The sequence below is a fragment of the Cynocephalus volans genome, chromosome 15 (genome assembly GCF_027409185.1).
Source record: "Cynocephalus volans isolate mCynVol1 chromosome 15, mCynVol1.pri, whole genome shotgun sequence".
NCBI lineage: Eukaryota > Metazoa > Chordata > Mammalia > Dermoptera > Cynocephalidae > Cynocephalus > Cynocephalus volans.
This window is the reverse complement of record NC_084474.1, coordinates 94,596,914-94,615,856: the sequence shown is the minus strand read 5'-3', so window position 1 is coordinate 94,615,856 and position 18,943 is coordinate 94,596,914. Positions and strand designations below refer to the sequence as shown.

At 51.5% G+C, this 18,943-nt stretch overlaps 1 protein-coding gene across 10 annotated transcripts in view; it reads left to right on the top strand.

Moving 5' to 3' along the window:
- The window catches only part of TSNARE1 (t-SNARE domain containing 1), a 180,791-nt gene that overhangs the window by 47,921 nt on the left and 113,927 nt on the right, over positions 1-18,943 (top strand). For 9 of the 10 annotated variants that reach the window (XM_063079523.1, XM_063079524.1, XM_063079522.1 and 6 more), the window contains exons 3-4: positions 4,408-4,557; positions 5,907-6,407. The exons of the other annotated variant lie outside the window; for it this stretch is intronic. In XM_063079523.1, coding sequence (XP_062935593.1) covers positions 4,408-4,557; positions 5,907-6,407 — 651 coding nt within the window. The remainder of the gene's footprint in view (positions 1-4,407; positions 4,558-5,906; positions 6,408-18,943) is intronic. 10 annotated transcript variants of the gene reach the window in all.

The following is an 18,943-nucleotide window of genomic DNA, read 5'->3' as shown; positions in this document are numbered from 1 at the left end:
GTGCTTTAGGATGTCCCCGAGTGTTCACAGTCATTTGTTAGAAGCAGAAGCCTAATAAGACCCACAGACTGCACTTGACCGAGAAACCGTCCGTGTCTGTCTGCATCTCCAGAATCTTCTCAGTCTTTTTTTCCCCCCTCAAAGTTTATTTGCTGAAGAAACCCGGCTTTTCCTGTGGAGTGTAGTTGATTTTTGTCTACTGATATTGTATCCAGGCATTTTGCTGAGCTCTTTTTTGTTGATTGTGATGAGTAGTCTGTGGAATCTCTTGAGCTTTCTCTGCAGAAGGAGCCGCTTGTGAAGCGTGGCAGTCCTCTCTGTTCTTTACGACGCTGTCGCCTTTTGGTCCTCCTCCCTTCCTGAGCAGCAGGAGCCTCTGCTGCAGCGCTGAGTGGAGGTGGTGGTGATTACTCCTCCTGAGTTCGTGGAAGAATGGAATTATGTGTTCCTCGAATGTTTCTGGAATTTTGCTGTGAAACTATCCAGGTCTAGTGTTTTTCTTTAGGGAAAGATTTTTGACTACCAATTAATTTCTCTAGTTGTGAGATGCTCTTTGGGTTTTCTGTTTCTTCTTGTGTCAGTTTTGTTAAGTTGCATTTTTCTGGAAATGTGTCAGTTTCATCTAAATGCTCAAAGTTATTGAAATAAAACTGTACACAGTAGCCTCTCATTGTCAAGTATGACACCCGGGCAATGTCTTGCAGTGGTTCAGAGCGCCACCTCAGAAACCAGCCTGCGTTGACCCCAAGGCTGGCCTGCCCGGCCACTTGCTAGCTTCGTAGTCCAATCACCTGAAAACGGAGATCACAGCAGACTCCTCAGTGGCCATTGTGAAGGTAGAAGGAGTTAATACAGGCAAGACCGTGCCACATGTGTCGTCAGGGCTGCGTGCTGCTGTCTTGTTAGTGTTGGCAATACGTGAATCATACCTCAGTTTTTATTCCTAATATTGTATATTTGTGCCTTCCCTATTTTCCTCTTTTATAATCACTGTTGACAGAGACTTGGCAATTTTATAAGTCTACAAAGATGTGACTTGTGGCTTTCTTGATCCTTTCCATTACACATTAGTTTTAAAATTTGATTGATTTCCACTCATATTTTTACTATTTTTTTCCTTCTTCCTTTGAGTTGGTGCTGTTTTATTTTTCTAACTCTGAGATTGGATGCACATTCAATATTTAGTTTTTATTCTTTTCTAATAAAAACACTTAAAATTATAAATTTCTAAAGATTCACTGCTTTCATTGAATATCACCTATTAAAAAATATATAGTATTTTTTATTTTTGTTCAGTTCTACATAGTTTCTAATTTCCGTTATGATTTCTTTTTGACCCAGGAGCTATTAAGTGTATTTCATCATTTCCAAACACATGTATTTTTTTCCAGCTGCCTCTTAAAAATTATTTTTAACATACTTGCATTTCTGTCAGAAAAAGATCCGTATTGTGCTGATGTGTTGAAGATTGTGGAGATGAGGCTGCTTCTGGGGCTGGGTGGGGCTCTGCGTGTCTTCAGGCTCCTCTTTGCCCTGGGACGACCTGTCAAGGCTTCCCTGTGGGCTGTGCTTCCAGTTGGGAGGAGATCCCAGCCCTGTGAGAGCAGCTGCGTCTCCCCAGTGCCTGCTGTGTGCTGAGGTCGTGGTCCTGGCCACCTGTAGATAATTATGCAGCATCATGGGACCGTCCCACAGACAAAGGCAGCAAAAAGTCCACTGACAGATTGTGAACACACACAGAGCTCACATACGTAGAAGGGAGCCCTCTACATCTCCATAAAAGTGGGCCAGGTCTGTGAACAGACAGGAGATGGAGATGACTGGTTTGTGCCTCGGAGGTGGTCAGCCTCACTAGTAACCAGAGAGAGGAGATGAACAGAGCCATGCGGGCCATTGCTAGCCCAAGGTGGGAGAAGGGACCCTCCGAGGAGGAGGAGGCAGGGTCCTGCCGGCAAGTGTGGAGCTCCCTGCTGGGGCCAGGAACCCCCGAATTCCCTCTCTCAGCCCAGCCATGCCTCTTCTTGGGCTCTGACCTGGGAGAAAATCAGAGACACGGGCAGAGGTGTTCACCACGGCAGGATTTATGAGAGCGACAGTTCAGAAATACTGCCGCTATCCAGCTTGAGGGAAGCAGCCAAGCGCGTCACAATGCGCGATGGAAACAGTGCGGGCGCGGGTGTGGAGATCACAGTGCTGGAGGGCCCTGAGCGTCCCTGTCGTGTTACGATTCGTGATCGTTGTGGTAAATGGAAGGAGCAAAACCACATGTGCGATATTGTGACTGTATAAGACACCCCCACCTGGTGCTAATAGTATCATGTCTGGATGTCATCGTTGCAAATGATTTTTATTTAAATTGTCCGCATTTAAATTTTTTTCTGTAATTTGTATATTATTCTAATCAAAAACAAAGAATAAATGTCCTAGGCCTGTCCTCCCACCCCGCAAAAGTTGAAGGTTTGGGTGATTCAGGTAGTCAAATCAGACTGGCCCCTCCAAGGCTGTCTGGGGGGACAGTGTGGAATAATGTGGGGATGGTAGGCAGGGCGTGGACTTGGTGTGAGCAAGTGCTGTTGTGCTGTGGTGATGGGGTGTCCTTGAGCCAGGGCTGCCTACGGGCCTGTGGTCTCTCTGGGGGTCTGGGCAGGGGACTGTGGGACTTTGTCCCTGAGCAGATAGTGACCCTAGTCACCGGGTACCTGGACCTCCTCCTTATACACCGCTGTCCCAGGCAGCACTTGCTGGGGCAGGGGTTTGGAACCTGCAGGGTGTCTCTGTGCAGAGAGAGAATGGCATGGGGCCTGGGGAGGGAGGCTGCAGACTCAGGCCCCTTCATGTTTGGAGATGGGCAGGCCCTGAGGGGAGAGGCGCCCTGCTCTGGGGGCTCACAGTCACTCAGAGGCGCCTTCAACTTGGGGCCTCTCCCAGTACCCAACTGCCCAGGGCTGCCCGCCTCTCCAGGCTGCGCAGCCCCAGTGAGGGCACTCTCGCTGTTACTTGGACATCGCTTTGCTGCGGGCCTCTGTCCTGTGGAAACTCCCCCCACAAATAAGCTAGGCTGCCACCTCCCTTTCCTTCTTTATCCTCGGCCCTCGTTCCCCCTTCTTTTTGGTCCTCCCTCCAGGGGCCAGTGAGCGAGGGGGCCCTGGGCACTCTGCCCTGAGTCTGCAAGACCAGGAAGGCCGTCTGCTGCCTATGTGATTTGGGGCAATGCTGCGTGGAGGCAGGAGGATGGACTAGATGGCCTTTTGGAACCTCTGCATCGGGGTGTGAGGGGGCAGTGAGAGGCTTTGGGGCAGTCCTTCCCTGGCAGGTGGGCTGCAGTGTCCCCTCCGGAGATGCAGAGCCACGGTTTGGCCAGGGTGTCCCTCTGCTCTCCCTTCTCTGGGGGAGATGAGGGACCAAGGGCTTGCATGAAAGGCCTTTTTCAAAGGCTGCTGCTTCAGGAGCTCATTGCGGAGATGGGGGTTCAGGGATGGGCTGTGCCAACCTGGGGATTTCCTAGAGATGGTTGATGTGGTCAGAAAGAGCTTCTAAGCCAGCTGTGTCGTCTGTTACCTCCTAGCTTGCGTCTCCTTGGAAACTGCCTTTATTGCATTTGAGAGAGACCCCAGCTGCGGGAGCAGGCAGCAACAGGCTTACGGGTCGTGTTCGCTGCCCTCAGCCTGGCCCACTGCGCTTGGTGGCCTCTGGGGTGTCATGGAGTGAGAGTTATGTCTTGGTGCATCTGAGGATCGGCGAATTTCAATATAATGTGTCCAGAAATGTTTTTTGAATAAGCAAAAATTGTTACTGAAAATCAGGAAGTGTTCTCTGTGGGGCCCAAGCCTGTGCCAGGGCCTGCTGGAGAGTGGGAGTGGGGGTTGCCAGCACCTCTGCGCAGTCGTGCCCCCGACCTCAGTCCCGTGCGGGACAAACACTGTGTGGTGTTTGCGTCCCACCTGCTGCTGAGCAATGTTTTTATAAACTGCAATAGAAGGACCCTGCTGGATGTGGTGGCAAGGTCAAATTAACCTCAGTGACCCTGAAGCCTTTCTCTCCATTTTGTACCTTCTGTGTTGCAGACTGAGAGCATTCGTCCAGAGTTTTATCTGGGGGCCACACCTGAGGGCCCTGATCTAGGCAGTTTTGTCCTAGTTTGGGGTCACTGTCAGAAGAGCTATGGTTCAGAGATGAATGTGGAACATCTAAAGTTTTATACTTGGTGCTGATGTTCAGCAAAAGGGCGGTATTCTGGAGGGCGTGGCGATTCGGGGAGGGCTTCCTGAAAGAGGTGGGCCCAAGTGGAGCTACTTGGGTCTGGGGTGCCTGCTGCCTATGCGTGGAGGCCTGGCACTGCCAGCAGTGCCCTGAGCCACTTGTGCAGACAGGCTGGGAGTAACGGTGACTGTCCCTTGCTGTCCATAGAGTGCACTAGATGTTGGACCCAGTATGGAATCCGCCACTTCCCCTGCCCACCACCAGAGAGCAACCCACAGGACCCCTGTGTGGGCAAGGACGGGGAAGGTGATCTGGGGCCGGCGGGCACACGCAGAGTCCCAAGGGCCAGGAAGCAAGGTACTTCCGCTCAGACGCTGGGTCTGGGGGGTCTGGGGAAGGCCACCTAGAGATGTTGAGCACTGAGGAGGGAGGGGTGAGCAGGCAAAGTTGGGGGAGGAGGCTGGGACAGGACTGTGGCCTGTCTCACCCCCACCCTTGCCCCCCACTCCCACTGGCCTCTCCTCTAAGGATGGCAGATGGTATGGCTGGGCTGGGCTTCGCTGGGCCAGCTGCAGGAGGGAAGCCATGTGATGGCCAGAGCTGGCAGGGCCCCATAGGCTTAGAGGACAAGGCTGAGCCCAGTGGGACTGAGAGTGAAGGATGCTCATGCTCAGGAGGCCAGACCTGCTCATGTGGCACCTTTGTCCCAGAGCCTGATCATCTTTGTAGAGTGGGCTGGTGAGAGTTTGTCCTTGGTGTGCGATTTAGGGAGGAAAAGGGGCGGAGGGCCCCTCCTGGGTTCTTCCTGGATACAGGCCCCAGGGAGAAGGGCAGAGCTGTGGGTCTGGACTGCTTCTTCCCAGTTGGGTTCAGAGGGCCCAACTGCTACACATCTGCTGCCCTCAGAGGGCCTTCCGGTATTGGGGGGCACTGTCCCTGCCTTTGGGAAAGTTGCTTCCTCTGCCCCTACAGAGCCCTCCCTCCGGCATAAGACCTGGCCCCTGCCTTCAGGAAGCCACAGTCTGGTTGGTGACAAAGCTTGTACGTGATCAAAGACAGAGGCCTTGGCACTGTTTGCTGGCCCACCCAGAGCCCCCTATGTGTGAGGGATAGGAGGGCTGCAGAGGCACAGAGCAGCAGAGCAGCAAAACTGCAGACCAGACTGCCGTGCCACCTGTCTGCCCTTGCAGGAGGGGATGCCAAGGCCAGTGCTCATGGCTCTTGAGGTGTGCAGTTGGCAGGCAGGCAGGTATGCCTGACACTCTGGCATGCCAGTGGTGAGGGCTGTCCCCAGGCAAGGGATGTCCCAGGAGCAGCTCCAGCCCTGGCCTCAGAGTGCTCTTTCCTTGGGCCTGAGGACAGGAGATGTGTAGAGGGCTCAGCGCTGGCTGTCCCCGCCTGTCTTGGCTCCTTTGCCCTGACAGTGGCTGTGGAAGGCAGGCAGGGCCAGTGGTGTCCTATTTTGGAGATGGGTTGCTGTGGCCCAGAAGTTAAGTGCCTTGCTGGTGGCACCTAGCAATGCAGGAGTAGAGCTAGGAGACTTGGACCCAGGTCTCTAGACACCAGCAGGGAGGGATGGTGGCTGGGAGCAGGCAGCTGTGTCCTGAAGCAGAAGCCAAAGAGGAGGTGCCCTGGGAGCTGTCACCGGAGCCGCCACCTCCACCGGGGCTGGGGCCTTACACATTCGCCTTTTGGTGCCTTTCCAGGGCCAGGGGTTGTCCCTGAAGGCAGCCAGACGCTGGAGCCCATCTCCCCACCTGCCACTGGCCCAAGGAAGGACTCAGCTGCTGGGCCCCCTGGCCGGGTGGTGGGACCCAGCATCACCCGGGCCAAGAAGAGGAAGCCCAACTTCTGTCCACAGGAGACTGAGGTGCTGGTGTCCAAGGTTAGCAAGCACCACCAGCTGCTGTTTGGCACTGGGCTGCTGAAGGCCGAGCCCACCCGTAGGTACCGCGTATGGAGCCGCATCCTGCAGGCTGTCAACGCGCTGGGCTATTGCCGCCGTGACGTTGTTGACCTCAAGCACAAGTGGCGGGACCTGCGAGCTGTTGTGCGGCGCAAGCTGGGCGACCTCCGGAAGGTGGCCCACGGCTCAGGCTCCGGCAAGCCCCAGGCCCTGGCCCTCACGCCCGTAGAGCAGGTGGTGGCCAGGACCTTCTCCTGCCAGGCCCTGCCCTCTGAGAGCTTTGGCCCAGAGCCTCTCACAGGTGAGTTCCGTGCCCTGCTCACCTGTCCCTGCTCACCTGTCCCTCTGTCCAGCCATGCGTTTGGCAAACATTTTTAAAGGGCCAAGGGAGCGTCAGAGCAAGCCTTGACTTCCTGTGCCGCTCTGCCCTAGCCTGGGGCTGCGCTGAGCATGTGCAGACAGACAGCTGGGGCTCTTCTCAGGCCTCTGGGCAGACCTTTGGAGCACAACTGCAACAGGAAGTTCCTCTGCTGTTGCGCCCAGTGTAGACGCACATGGCAGAGATCGGCCCAATGCAGACACACACAGCAGAGATGCAGGCATTTCACAGCAGTGCTCACCCTATAATGTTCTGTGACCTGCTGATAGTTTTCTCTTCTGTTCTCTCCTATTTGTTATTTTTTAAAAAGCTAGTTGGACTTACTAAATTAATTTCATGACCTGGGTTTCAGACCTGTGGTTTGAAACATGCTGCTCTTGTTACTGTTTTTAACATCTGGAAGAGACCTCAGTAGTGGCTGGTCCAGCCCTGTAGCATCAAGATGGGCAGGTTGCAACCTGGGTGGGAGGGTTTGCCCAGGGCTGTGTAGGGCCTTCTGTGGAGCTACCTGAGGCTCAGGCGGAGTCCTTCCCCTGCCAGGAGAGAACTCTGTCATCATCTGATGGGTCGGGGGGTGACAGAGGTCGGTGGAGGCTTCATATCCGGGGCTGGGAGCTCCAAGCACACTGGGGCCCAGAAAGGGGCTGGAGTTAGGGACGATGTGCTATGGTGTCAGTAGGCACTCAGGGCCACAGGACTGTCACATGAGGAAGTAGCACTAGCAGGCGAGCTGGAAGAGGAGGACAGAGCAGTAGTCCCTGCACTGAGTTCCAGCTGCCGGGCTTCGAGGTCTCTGTTCTGCTATTGAAGCAGCCTAGACAGGTCATGCCACTGGGACTGGACCCAGAGCACAGGGCTTCAGCAGGTTGGACATGGTTCTCCTTAAGACGCCAGCTCGATCTGCTCCTATGCCCAAGCCGAGTGTGCAGCAAAGACTGAGACGTCCTGTGCCACTGGGCATGTCAAAATGCATGGTGGCTGGAAAAGGTTCTGAGCAGCTGCTCACAGCCCTGCCTGGACAGAGAGCGGATCTCGGCAGACTCCATGGTTCATCTGCTCAGGATGGTGCTGCTCCCTCTCGGGCCCAGGAGGAGGGAGCAAAGTGTCAGCCACAGAACCAAGCCACCGGCCCTCGCTGTAGATCGCTCGGAGCTGGCCGTTGCAGCTTGGGAGTATGTCTGCCAGGACAGCCTTCCCTCTTGGCAGAGTCGGGGGCTGTAGGGAGGGGGGATTTTTTCTGGCAGTTGCCAGGAGGATGGGCAGCTTGTGAAGGTGCTTCTCGTGCTGAGCGTGGAGTCAGCCTCAGGGCCTCCCCTCTGTTCTGCACTGCGCAAGCACAGGTGCTCTGTCTCTGGGAGCTGCTGCAGTGACTCAGCCGTCCCCTCCAGTGGGGTCGGACAGAATCATGAGAGGCTGGCGGGTGGGCCCATGCTGCTGGGTGATGCAGAGGACTGCTGTCATGGGCTGTGGCTCCTTGAGTCTAACCCTCCTGCCCTCCTCCCAGGGTTTGGGTGGGCTTCCTGGTGCTGTCAGAGGTGGGGGAGAAGAGGAGTGAGTGGGAGGCTGTGCAGGGGGCAGGGTTTGCAGTAGGGGATGAACTGGGAAGTGGTGAAGGTAGAGGCCTGGCCCGTGGTCCTTAGCACCAGGCCTGGGCCACAGCGGGGCTCGGCACAGCTTACCGGGCACACAGGTGGCCAAATGGATGGTGCATTGATGGGGTGACCTGGATGAGAATGGAGGAGGTGGAGGTGCTGTGGAGGCAGCAGTGGCTCGACCAGCCCCTTCTGCCTCTCACTGTCCCAGCTTGTGTCCAAGGCTCTGGTCCCTGGCCTCTGTCCTGACTGGGCCCCAGAGCACGGAGCACGCTCTGGCTTAGCGCTGGAGGGTAAAGGCTGGGGGTGGCTCAGGGTGCTGGGGAGGGAGTGATGAGGGAGGTTGAGAGAGAGTGTGAGAGCGGGAGCCTGAGGGGAGAGAGTCATTCCTGCAGGTGGGGGCTGGAGGCAGCTTCTCAGGGGTTCTTCTCTAATTCCATGCCTAGTCTTTGACTTGAAACAGGATCCAGAAACTACATAAGGAACTTAAACAAGCAGAAGCCATCACGTGGCTAATTGGCCCTTTCTGCGACACCACCTCTCTGCCTGGTTGTGTCCCCCCTGGGTGCCAAGGAGTGGTCTGGGTGCCCTAACTGTGGTGGTGTCAGTGGGACTTGACGTTCTGGGAGCTTTTAGGCTATGCCTGGAAGCAGGCTGGGTCCTGGAGCCCTGCAATCTCTGAGGACAAAGACTAAGGGGCCCTTTAAGATTCAGCCCATTGAGCCCCTTACTTCATTGGTGGGAGGCTGAGGTTGAGAGAGGCGCGGTCCTGCCTGTCACAGCTCTGGGCCTTTGACACGTGCCATGGCCTTATTATTTCATTTCGTTTCATTTCTTATTTCTTTATTGAGAGAATATTCACATGGCAAAAGTCATTTTTCCCTTTTTAAAGTGCATAAGCTGGTGATTTTAATACATTCACAGTGTTGTGCAGCCGTCACCACTGTCTAATGCCAGAGCATTTCCTCACCTACAAGGTGACCCTGGGCCCTGTATTCTCTGTTCCCCCAGCCCACAGCAGCCGCCACTCTGCTTTCTGTCTGTGGCTTTGCCTCTTCTGAATGTTTCCTGTAAATGGAACCATCCATGATGCACCTTTGTGTCTGGTTGGAGTTTAGCCTCTTTTATTAAATAAAGGTGTGTGTAACCCCTGACACTGACGTGATCATCAGGAAACTTGGAATGTGCTGCCCCTAAAACCCCACTCAGCAGGCACTGGGCAAACCCATGTTTGGCTCCTGTGTTCTTTCTGGGTGGCAATGCTCGCTTGCCTCCTGCACCCCAGTCTTCACGACCACTTCCTCCCTGACACCTGTCTGCCCTCCCAGACCAAGTCCTGTCCTGGTTGCTGTGGCCCTGACCCTGATCTTGTTTGAGCTCCCCAGCCACCGTCAGCCCCCTGTTGGGGAAGCTGCCTCCAGCTGTCCTGTGGTCCTCAGTGGAGGTGCCTTACCGGTGTGGGGCTGGTTGTCCCGCGTGTGAGGGGCGCAGCCATCCTGAGGAGTGCTGGGCAGGAAGGCTGGCTGGCAGGCTTAGTCATGGCAGGGGGTTTTTCTCTTTAAGGGCGGGGTGCTGCCACTTTTGGCTGGTGAGGCTCCCGGGGAGCCCACACATTCCTCATAGCCCTGCCCTTTGGCATTTCCTTCTCCACTTTTTCTTTCCAGCAGATGGCCCCTCTGGGAGCTTGTTTCTGCCAGGTGGGGCTGCTGGGCAGGAGTGCTGTCCTGGGCTTCTCTGGCTGCTGGCTCGCCCACTGGGCTGCTCTGCCAAGCTGAGCTTTGCTGGCTGCAACAGTTGTTGCCTTGATATGTGTGCTCCATGAGGCCAGCGAAGATTACCCTCTCTCCCCTACTGAGCCTTGGCTGATTCAGGACTTACATTTCCCGGGAGTTACTGAGCGCTCCGTGAAGGAGTCCATAAGTGTGGCCTGTGCTCTGATGAATGACACTAGCCACCTGTGTGTGCTGGAGGCTTTGGACCCTTCACGTGCTGTTCACTGGGTCCCCCTGCAGCTGGGCCCAGACTGGAAATCTGCCATGGCCTTTCTGTCCCAGAGCACTTTAAAGGACTGGGTTTCCAGAAGCACTGAGAGTGCAAGTAGAAGTGGGGAGTTCCTGGCACAGGTGTCTCCAAGCCCCACGCCTTGTCCTGGCAGACATTGCTAATCAGTCACCACATATGTGGCCATTAAACAGCCTGAAGTTACTGCATCTTCAACATGCCCCAGTAGCCACTGTCAGGCCAGGGTGCCTTCCTGGGGAAGGAGCCTGTTTGCTTCCCTTTGCTGTTCTGGAAGTTGTCTACTGGCTGCTCCTGTTGTCCCGCTGGCTTGGCCTGTCCGATCCCATCCCTGGGGCAGCCGGGCTCATCCTCCTGACCTGCAGCTGTGTCCCCGTGTCTCTTGTTTCTAGTCTTTCTGCTGCTCCTCCTTCAGTGCCCACAGCGTGGGACCAGAGCCGTGACCCTGCAGGCTGCCTGCTGCCCCCGCCTGTGCCTGCACTTACCCTGTCCCCTGGGCAATCTGAGCTGCCTGCTGCTTGGAATAAAGGACAGTCTCTGCTGCCACAGTGCCTCTGCTGCTCCCTGCTTGCCCCCTCTCACTCCTTCCTCTGCCTGGTCTGTGGCGTGGCTTCAGGTGCCAGGTCTCTCTCCCTGCCCTTCTTCCCTCCCTCATGCAGGGACAGGGACCCGTCTTCATAGTCGCTGGGCAGGAGTAACTGAGAGTCTTTGAACACCACACAGTTACATGTCCTTTGCACTCCAGTCACACAGGCTGGCCCAGGGCTCGTCTGGGGGAGCTGAAGATAAACCTCTTACAGTCACGCTCTAAGATTTTGAATTTATCTATTTCTTCTTTAGGTCCACGATTATTACTCTGAGTATTTTGAAGCTGTGATAATGGGTGTATAGAGGGTGTGTCCTTTCTGTGGGTTAGCCCTGTATCTGCTCATGTCAGTCCATCAGCTGGATGCGTGGGTGAACAGGGATCCTCCTGGGGTGGGCAGGCAGGCTGGTCACCATAACCCCACCGAGGTCATGCAGGGCCTGGAGGCCAGGGAGAAGTCCAAGGTTTCTGGCTGTGGGACTGGGCATTTGGTGGCTCTGTGATGGGGAAGTAGGGCAGGGGCCGGGGCTGCTGGGGCCTCTGTTCTGTCCTCTCCTGGGGTTGCTGCATGTGGATTGTGCACACCCCATGTCCTGTCTGCAGTGGGGGGTGGGGATCAAGTCCGGGGAACAGGCTGCTGCAGGCCTCCTCAGGGGCCATTCCTGAGTCCTGGGTCTGTGCCAGGCACCATGCTGGGTGGACCCACGGTAGCCTGTGAGGGGGACTCTGTCATCTCCACACAGAGGGGGTTGGAGGTGCAGAGCAGCGGAGTGGCAGCCCCCATGCAGTGGGGTGCTGGGTTTTGCCCAGGCCTGTTGGACTCCAGAGGTGAGAATGTGCCCCCACTTTCTCTCCTGGGGAGGAGAGGTTCTCAGCTTGTGTCTGGGGTGCTGGCTCGGCTCGGGCGGGTGGCAGCCAGGAAAGGCTACTTGCTGTTGTCACTGGGTTCCTCCTTCCCGAAACCCAGCTGGGACTGCAGGCCTTCATCCAGCTCTCAGGCAGGTGGGGGAGGTGCTGGCCCAGGGCCACATGTGGTGGGGGATTGGGGAGGGACATCCTGTTCAGGGGAGGTCTCCCCAGTTACTGTAGTGTGGTTGTGTGGGGTCCCCGTGGGCTCCCGTCCTGGGGGACCCCCCTCCTGCATGGCCGGCCCTTCCCGCTGCGCCTGCAGGTGACTTAAATGAAGAGCTGCTTATGAGAGCAGATGTGGGGAGGGGCACGGCGTCTTGTACTACGGCGGAATCGCCAGATGTTCATTAAAAGCCTTCATGTGTCTTCCTGCAGCAGGCTGTGCAGCAGGCAGATATAGCCATGGAGCCTGCAGTGAGGTGCGGGAGGTGCTGCGCCGGGCAGGGGAGGCGTGCTTGCTTTCTTTCAGTGGCTTTGGAATGTCCCATTATCTCTGCTCACTATAGAAGCAGCGGGTGGGGACGGGGATGTGAAGAGAAAGCCCTGATAAGCACCGCTGATTTTTTACCCTCTGTTGCTGAACGTGAGTGTGGTGGCTTGGGTGGTGTGAAGACCCTCTCAGGGCGGCTGTGGGGGCAATGAGCATGCGGGCCCTCTCTGACTTCGTTCCAGGCCAGGCAGAGCCAGGCACTTGTCCGCTTCTGCCTGTGGCTTACCCTCCAGGGACTGCACTCAGAAAGTCTGAGCCCCCACCTTGCCCTGGGGTGGTAGTGGTGCCCCCTAGACCTGTGCTCCCTGAGGCCAGCCGTGCCATACGTCCCCATACACCTGTATAACTCCACTCCAGTGAAGGTATGACCATCTCCATGACCTCAGACGGTTTCCTCGTCCCCAGCCCAGGCCCACGGCCACCACGGATTAGGTCTCTTTCCAGTTGCATATTCTGGAGTCCTGCAGTAGGCCCTCTCTCATGCCTGACCTACTTTGTTTTCCTATGTCACTTTGTTATCCTGTGTGTTTGCAGCGTGGATCAGCAGTTCACATCCTTTTCTGCTCAGGAGTGGAGACACCTTTGGACGTACCACAGCTTGTGCTGTCATCCACCTGCTGACGGACTTTTTTCCCCCGTTGTTTCCACCTTTTGGCTGTTATGAGTAAGGGGCTGTGAACATCTGTGTAAGTCCTCATATGGACACATATTCTCACTTTTTGTGGGGGATAAATACCTAGGAGTTAAATTGCTCGTCATATGGTTGGTGTAACTAAAAAATGCCAAACTTTTTTCCAAAGTGGTTGTACCATTTTAAATTCCCTTAAGCATCGAGCTCTGCATCCTCACCTGCACTTAACGTTGCCAGTCACTTAGGGTCAGCCATTCTGTGGGTGGTGTGTAGTGGTCTCATTGATTGTAGTTGTAATGTGCTTTTCCCTGACGTTGAGCATCTTGCTATATGCTTACTGGCTATTTGTATCTCTTCTTTTATGTAGTATCAGTTCAAATCTATTGTCCACTTTTCATGAGCTTATTTATTCTGGATATAAGGGCTTTGTCAGACATCTGTATTGTGAATGTTTTCTCTCAGACTGTGGCTTGTGTTTTAATTTTCTTAACTGTGTCTTTTTTTAATGATTTTTACTTTTTGTATCCTGCCTAATAAGCCTTTGCCTCCTTCTGCGTGATTGTAAAAAATTTTCTTCCTATTTTACTTTTAGAAGTTTTATACTTTTAGCTTTTATTCCTAAGTCTGATCCATGTTGAGTTACTATTTGTGTTTGATTTTGGGTTGAGGTTTAATAGATACCTGAAGGTTCTAGCACCGTTGGTTGAAAAGACTATCCTTTTGCCATTGAATTACTTTGGTACTTTTTACAATCGACTCTATGCTCATGTGGGATATTGATTTATTTCTGTTGATTTACCTGTCTCTGCTTAAGCCAATACTGTACTGTCTTGATTACTGCAGCTAAAAAGTGAGTTAATCTGCAATCTTGAAATTAGTTGGGAAGGATATCCTTTTCTGTTTGAAAGTTTATATAGAATTGGCATTATTCTTTGTATAAATATTTGATAGAATTTACCAGTGAAGCCATCTGAACCTGGATTTTTTACTGTGGGAAGATTTTAAACTACAAATTCATTTCTTTGATGCTGTAGTGCTGTCTATCTGTTTCTTCTCAAGTGATCATTGACAGCTTTGTTGATTTCAAGGAGCTCATTCATTTAATGAGTCATCAAATTAACTGACATGAAGTTGCTCATAATGTTTCTTCAGTATCCTTTTAATGTCTGTTGGATCTGTAGTGATATCTCCTCTTTCATTTCTTTTTTTTTTTTTGTCCAGTAAGGGTATCGCAACCCTTGGCATGGTGTGGTCTGCACCATGCTCAGCCAGTGAGCGCACCGGCCATCCCTATATAGGATCCGAACCCGCGGCCTCGGCGCTACCAGAGCCGCACTCTCCCCGAGTGAGCCATGGGGCCAGCCTCTGTCATTTCTGATATTGTAATTTGTATTCTCTTTTGCTCTTGATTAGTCTGATTTAAGTAAGTTTATAATCTTAGTATTAGCCTGATGTAAATTTATTGATTTTATCAATTTTTTCTAGAACCAGATTTTGATTTCACTAATTTTCTCTATTTATACAATATCAATTGAATTGATTTCTGCTCATCTTTATTTTCTTGCTTTTGCTTACTTTGGGTTTAATTTTCTTTTGTTAGATGATTGATTTGAGAACTTTCTTATTTTCTAATATGTGTTTATTGCTATAAATTTCCATCTATGCATTGCTTTACTTATACAAATTTTAATGTATTATATTTTCATTTCATTCAGTTAAAAATATTTTCTGATTTCCCTTGTGATTTCTTCTTTTACTTATGGTTATTTAGAAGTGTGTTATTTAATTTCAAATGTCTTTTTTTTTATTCCTGTTTATATTTGTTGTTCTGAATTCTACTCTGATATTAGTGTGGCCACTCCAGCTTTCTTATGATTACTGTTTACATCACATATTTTTTCAATTCTTTTACTTACAAGCTACATCAGATTTTATATATAAAGTGGGTTTCTTGTATACACTGTATAGTTGAGTCTTACTTTTAATCTAATATGGCAATCTCTGCTTTTTAATTGGAATGGTTGAAATAGTGCTGTTTAATGGAACTTTTGTTAATAATGGAAAGGTTCCATAATCTACATTCTCTAGTATGGTAGCCACTTGCCAAATGTGACTACTGAGTGCTTGAGATGTGGCTAGTGCAAGTGAGGAACTGAACTTATAATTTTATTTAATTATAATTAATTAAAGGCATGTTTAAATTGCTGCAGGTGGCTAGTGGCTGGTATGTTGGACAACTCATGTTTATTTCATTTATCTTTAGTGTAAATACCAATACGTTTTGTTTTTTTCCTGTTTGTTCTTTTTTTCTTTTTTCTTTGTCTATTCATTCCTGTTTTTGTTTGTTTGTTTTTGTTTTGTTTTTTGGAGTAATTGAGTGCTTTTTAGTATTCCATTTTACCTTCACTCTTGCCTTAGTAGCTGTTCCTGTTTTTGGGTTTTTTTTTGGTGGTTGCTTTAGAGTTCACAGTATACTTAGTTAACTTTTCATGGCCTACTTCAGATGTACATCATTTCACATATAATGCAGAAACCTTACAGCAGTGTGCTCCATTCCCCCGCCTTCGTTTTCATGCTTTTGCTACTACACGTGGTGTTAACAACATACTAGTGCTAATAACACATTTGCTTTAATAATCAGTTGCCTTTTAAATAAATAAAAATTAGAAAAATGTCTTTTTAGATTTATCTTCATATTTACCATTCTGACACTCTTTAATTCTTTATCTAGATCCAGATTTCCTTTTATTGTTACTTACAACCTGGATAAATTCTTTTAACATTTCCTGTAGTGCACATCTGGTCAGAACATATTCTCTCAGCTTTTGTTTGTCAAAGATAAATCTTTGTTCTGCCTCTGTTTTTGAGATGTATTTCTAGTGGGTGTAGAATTCTAGCTGAAAGTTTTTTATTTTCTTTCAGCACTGTAGAGATGCCATTCCATCGTCTCTTGGCTTGCACAGCCTCTGGTGAAAGAATGGAGTTCCCCTTGTATTTTGTTCTTCTGAATGCAATGTGTGGTTTTTCCTCTGGACCCTTTAAGTTTTCTTCGTTATTGCTGGTTTTCTGAAAGTTGACTATAATGTGCCTTGGATTTTTTTTTTTTAAAGTGTTTATTCTGCTTGGGGCTTGTTGAAGTTCTTGGATCTCTTGGTTTTATAAAACTTTAGAGACTTTCGGTCATTATTTCTAGAAGTTATCTTTGGTTGATCACTTGTCTGCTTTTCCTCTCTCCCCATGGGTGTGCTGGGCTGCTCAGGGTTGCCCCTGGGCCTGAACCCTTTTAACTTTTCTTAGTCTTTTTATCTGTTTCATTCTCTTTAGTTTCTCTTCTTTGTCTTCAAGGTCATGGGTCCTTTATTCGTCAGTGTCTCTTCCACTGTTAGTCTCAGGCAGTGACATGTTCATTTCAAATACTTTAGTTTTTACCTTTAGAAGTTTCATTTGGGTCTTTTTCCCTGTTTTACCATCTCTCCTCTCTTGGTACATGTTTTCCTTTGCATCCTTGAGCATATTTATGGGTGCATTTTGGGTGTATTTATAGTAGCTGCTTGATGCTCTTCTCTTCCAATTCCACCATCTCTCTGCCATTTCTGAGTCTGATTCTATCGACTGGTCTTTCTCCTGGTTGTGGGTCACATTGTTCTGCTTCAGATATCTAGTGATTTCTGCTTGTGCATTTTGTATTATTTATTGCTGGATTTTGTTCTCCTTTGGTTTTTGCGGGGAGCAGTGTTGTTTTCCTTTGAAGAGGAGTGGATTTTGTTCTAGGAGGCAGTTAAGTTACACGTAGATCACTTTGATCTCTTTAAGGCTACCCTAACACTGATTTACCCCACTTCTCAGGTGTGACCCTGTGCAGTCATGACTAAGTGTTCTGTGTCTTTAGGGGAGGTCTGTGCTGTTCCCACAGTGTGAACTCAAACAATTCGCTGCCCGGCATGAGTCCACGTGTGGCCTCCAGCCCTGGCAAATTGTTCTTTCTTGACATTTGTTCTTTCCTTGGCCAGGCGGCGTTTCTCCCTGTGCTGCCTCAGATTTGTATTTAGCTGGAGGCCCAGGGGCCCTTGTGCAGATCCCTGGAGCTCCTGTGGGCCGGGCTTTCTCCTCTCTGGTGTCTGCCCCGCCCCCTGCCCTCGTGTTGACCCCTAAACTCAGCGAGACCACCACACTCCATACTGGCACCCCTTGCTTAGCAGTCTTCAGTTGCCTGTGGCAAAAAGCTGGGCTGATTTTAGAGCTTAGCTCATTTTTCTCTCATTTTCTCAGGATTGCAGTACTGCACTGAATATTGTCCATTATCAGAAAGTCGTTTCTGATATTTCCTCCGTTTTTTTTTTTTAGCTGTTTACAGGAGAGAATAATGCCAGACCCTGTAACTCCCTTATGGCAGAAGCCCAAGTATCTCTGATGCTATGCATTGTTATTTAATAAGAATTTGGCTTATGTACTGTGAACCCACAAATTCCTGTTTCCAGCACAGGTCTCTGACCTAAGAATCAAATCCATGTGGTCAACTGCTGGCCAAGACCTCTGCACTCTACTGACCAGAGTGAACTCTCCATCTTCCCCAGACCTCTTTCTTCTTTGTTTACTGTCATGGTGACCAACCCCACCTTCCACCTGATCTCTCGAACCAGACACCTGGGCATCGTCCCAGGTGCCCTGCCTCTTCCTCATCCCCCTCCAGCCTTAACCTGTTACCTGCACTGAATGCAGAGGCTCAGGCCATATTTGTGCAGTGCCTGTGTCCCTACTCACCCGCCCCTTGTCAGAGCATGACCACTGTTGGCTGTGTGATCTGGGAGGGCGTGCCACAGTAAGGATGACTGGTATGTTCCAGAACAAACTTCTCCCTTCTCCTGTGACTCTTAACGCTTATGTTTGCTGAAGCAGGACATCCTAAGTCAATGCTGTGTGCTTGTGTGTTAGTGAAGATGAGTTGAGGCTGCTGTAGCAAAGACCCCAAACAAGATGGAACACTTGCCACTCGTGCAGCAGTCCAGCTGGTCCCCTGGGAGGGCAGCTCTGCTCCATGGGCCAGCAAGGACCCAGGCCCTTCAGCATGTGGCTCTGCACTCCCCTTGGCTGCTGTCCGCCTCCTCTGCATGGTGGAAGTGGACTTGAAACCATAGCATCCAGGCCGGGAAGAAGGGTGTGCGGCAGTCATGGGCTGGCAGCTTCCTGATAAGTACATGAGAGGGACCTTGCACCCTTCACTTCTTTGGGGCCAGAGACTTTGGCCATGTGGTCCCCCTGGCTGCATGGGAGGCTGGGATGTCCATAGCCATGTGGCCAAGTGGGGAGAGGAGAGACTGGATTTTAGGGAGACAGCCAACAGTCCCCCCAGTTCATATGGACCAGACCGCCTCAGCCAGCGTCCCCTCCTTATCTCTGTTTAAGATAAGGGGGCTTCCTCACAGGCACCTTTCACAGATTTTGATGGCAGGAAAGGGGTCAGTCCTGGGGATGGACTCAGTAGTTGTCCTTGCTCCTGTGCCTGGACCATCCAGAATATTTTCATATCCCCTCCCACCTCTCCTTCGCCCTCCCCGTGGGTTTGCCTTAACTCCCAAGGCAGCCAGCTGACAGCTTCCACCCCCAGTTCCCAGCCCACCCTTAGCCCTGGTTTTCACATTCTAGGTGTTTACTGAACTCCACAGCAGTGTCAGAAATAGCTGGGCTGCACCTGCTGCTATTGTTGGGCTGGATGCCCACTGCTTCCATCTCGAGACAGGGCCTCCATGGGGTACTTGCAGGGGGGCTGTGCATTACAGCATTGGCCTCTGCCTGCTGACCAGGGGCCGGAGCTGGAGGGCTCTGCAGTGTCTCTGGCTGCCGGAGCAGAGGCTGGGGGAGCCCCAGGTGCCAGGTGCCTCTTGGTTCAGGCCCTGTGACCAGGTTTTGACCTTGGCTTTCTGAACGCAGCTGGGCCTTGTCTGAGACCTTGGTTCTTGCAGCCGCGCCCCAGGGTCCTGCTACTGCGTATCTGCCTCTCACTTCCTTTGTGTCTTCTCTCCTCAGAGTCAGATCAGTGTCTGCCCTATGGGGTGTAACCTTTGATCTTTGTGAAGGCCCGGCTCCCGGTCCCACCCCTGCTCCTTCCTAGCTGGGTGACCTGGGGCCAGTTCCTGGACTGGTTGCTATGATGTTTCAAAAACTGATCAATCAGTTTTAATTAAGAGCTTGCCATGCTTAAGAGAGCCTCATACCTCATGGGACTAGCAGCCC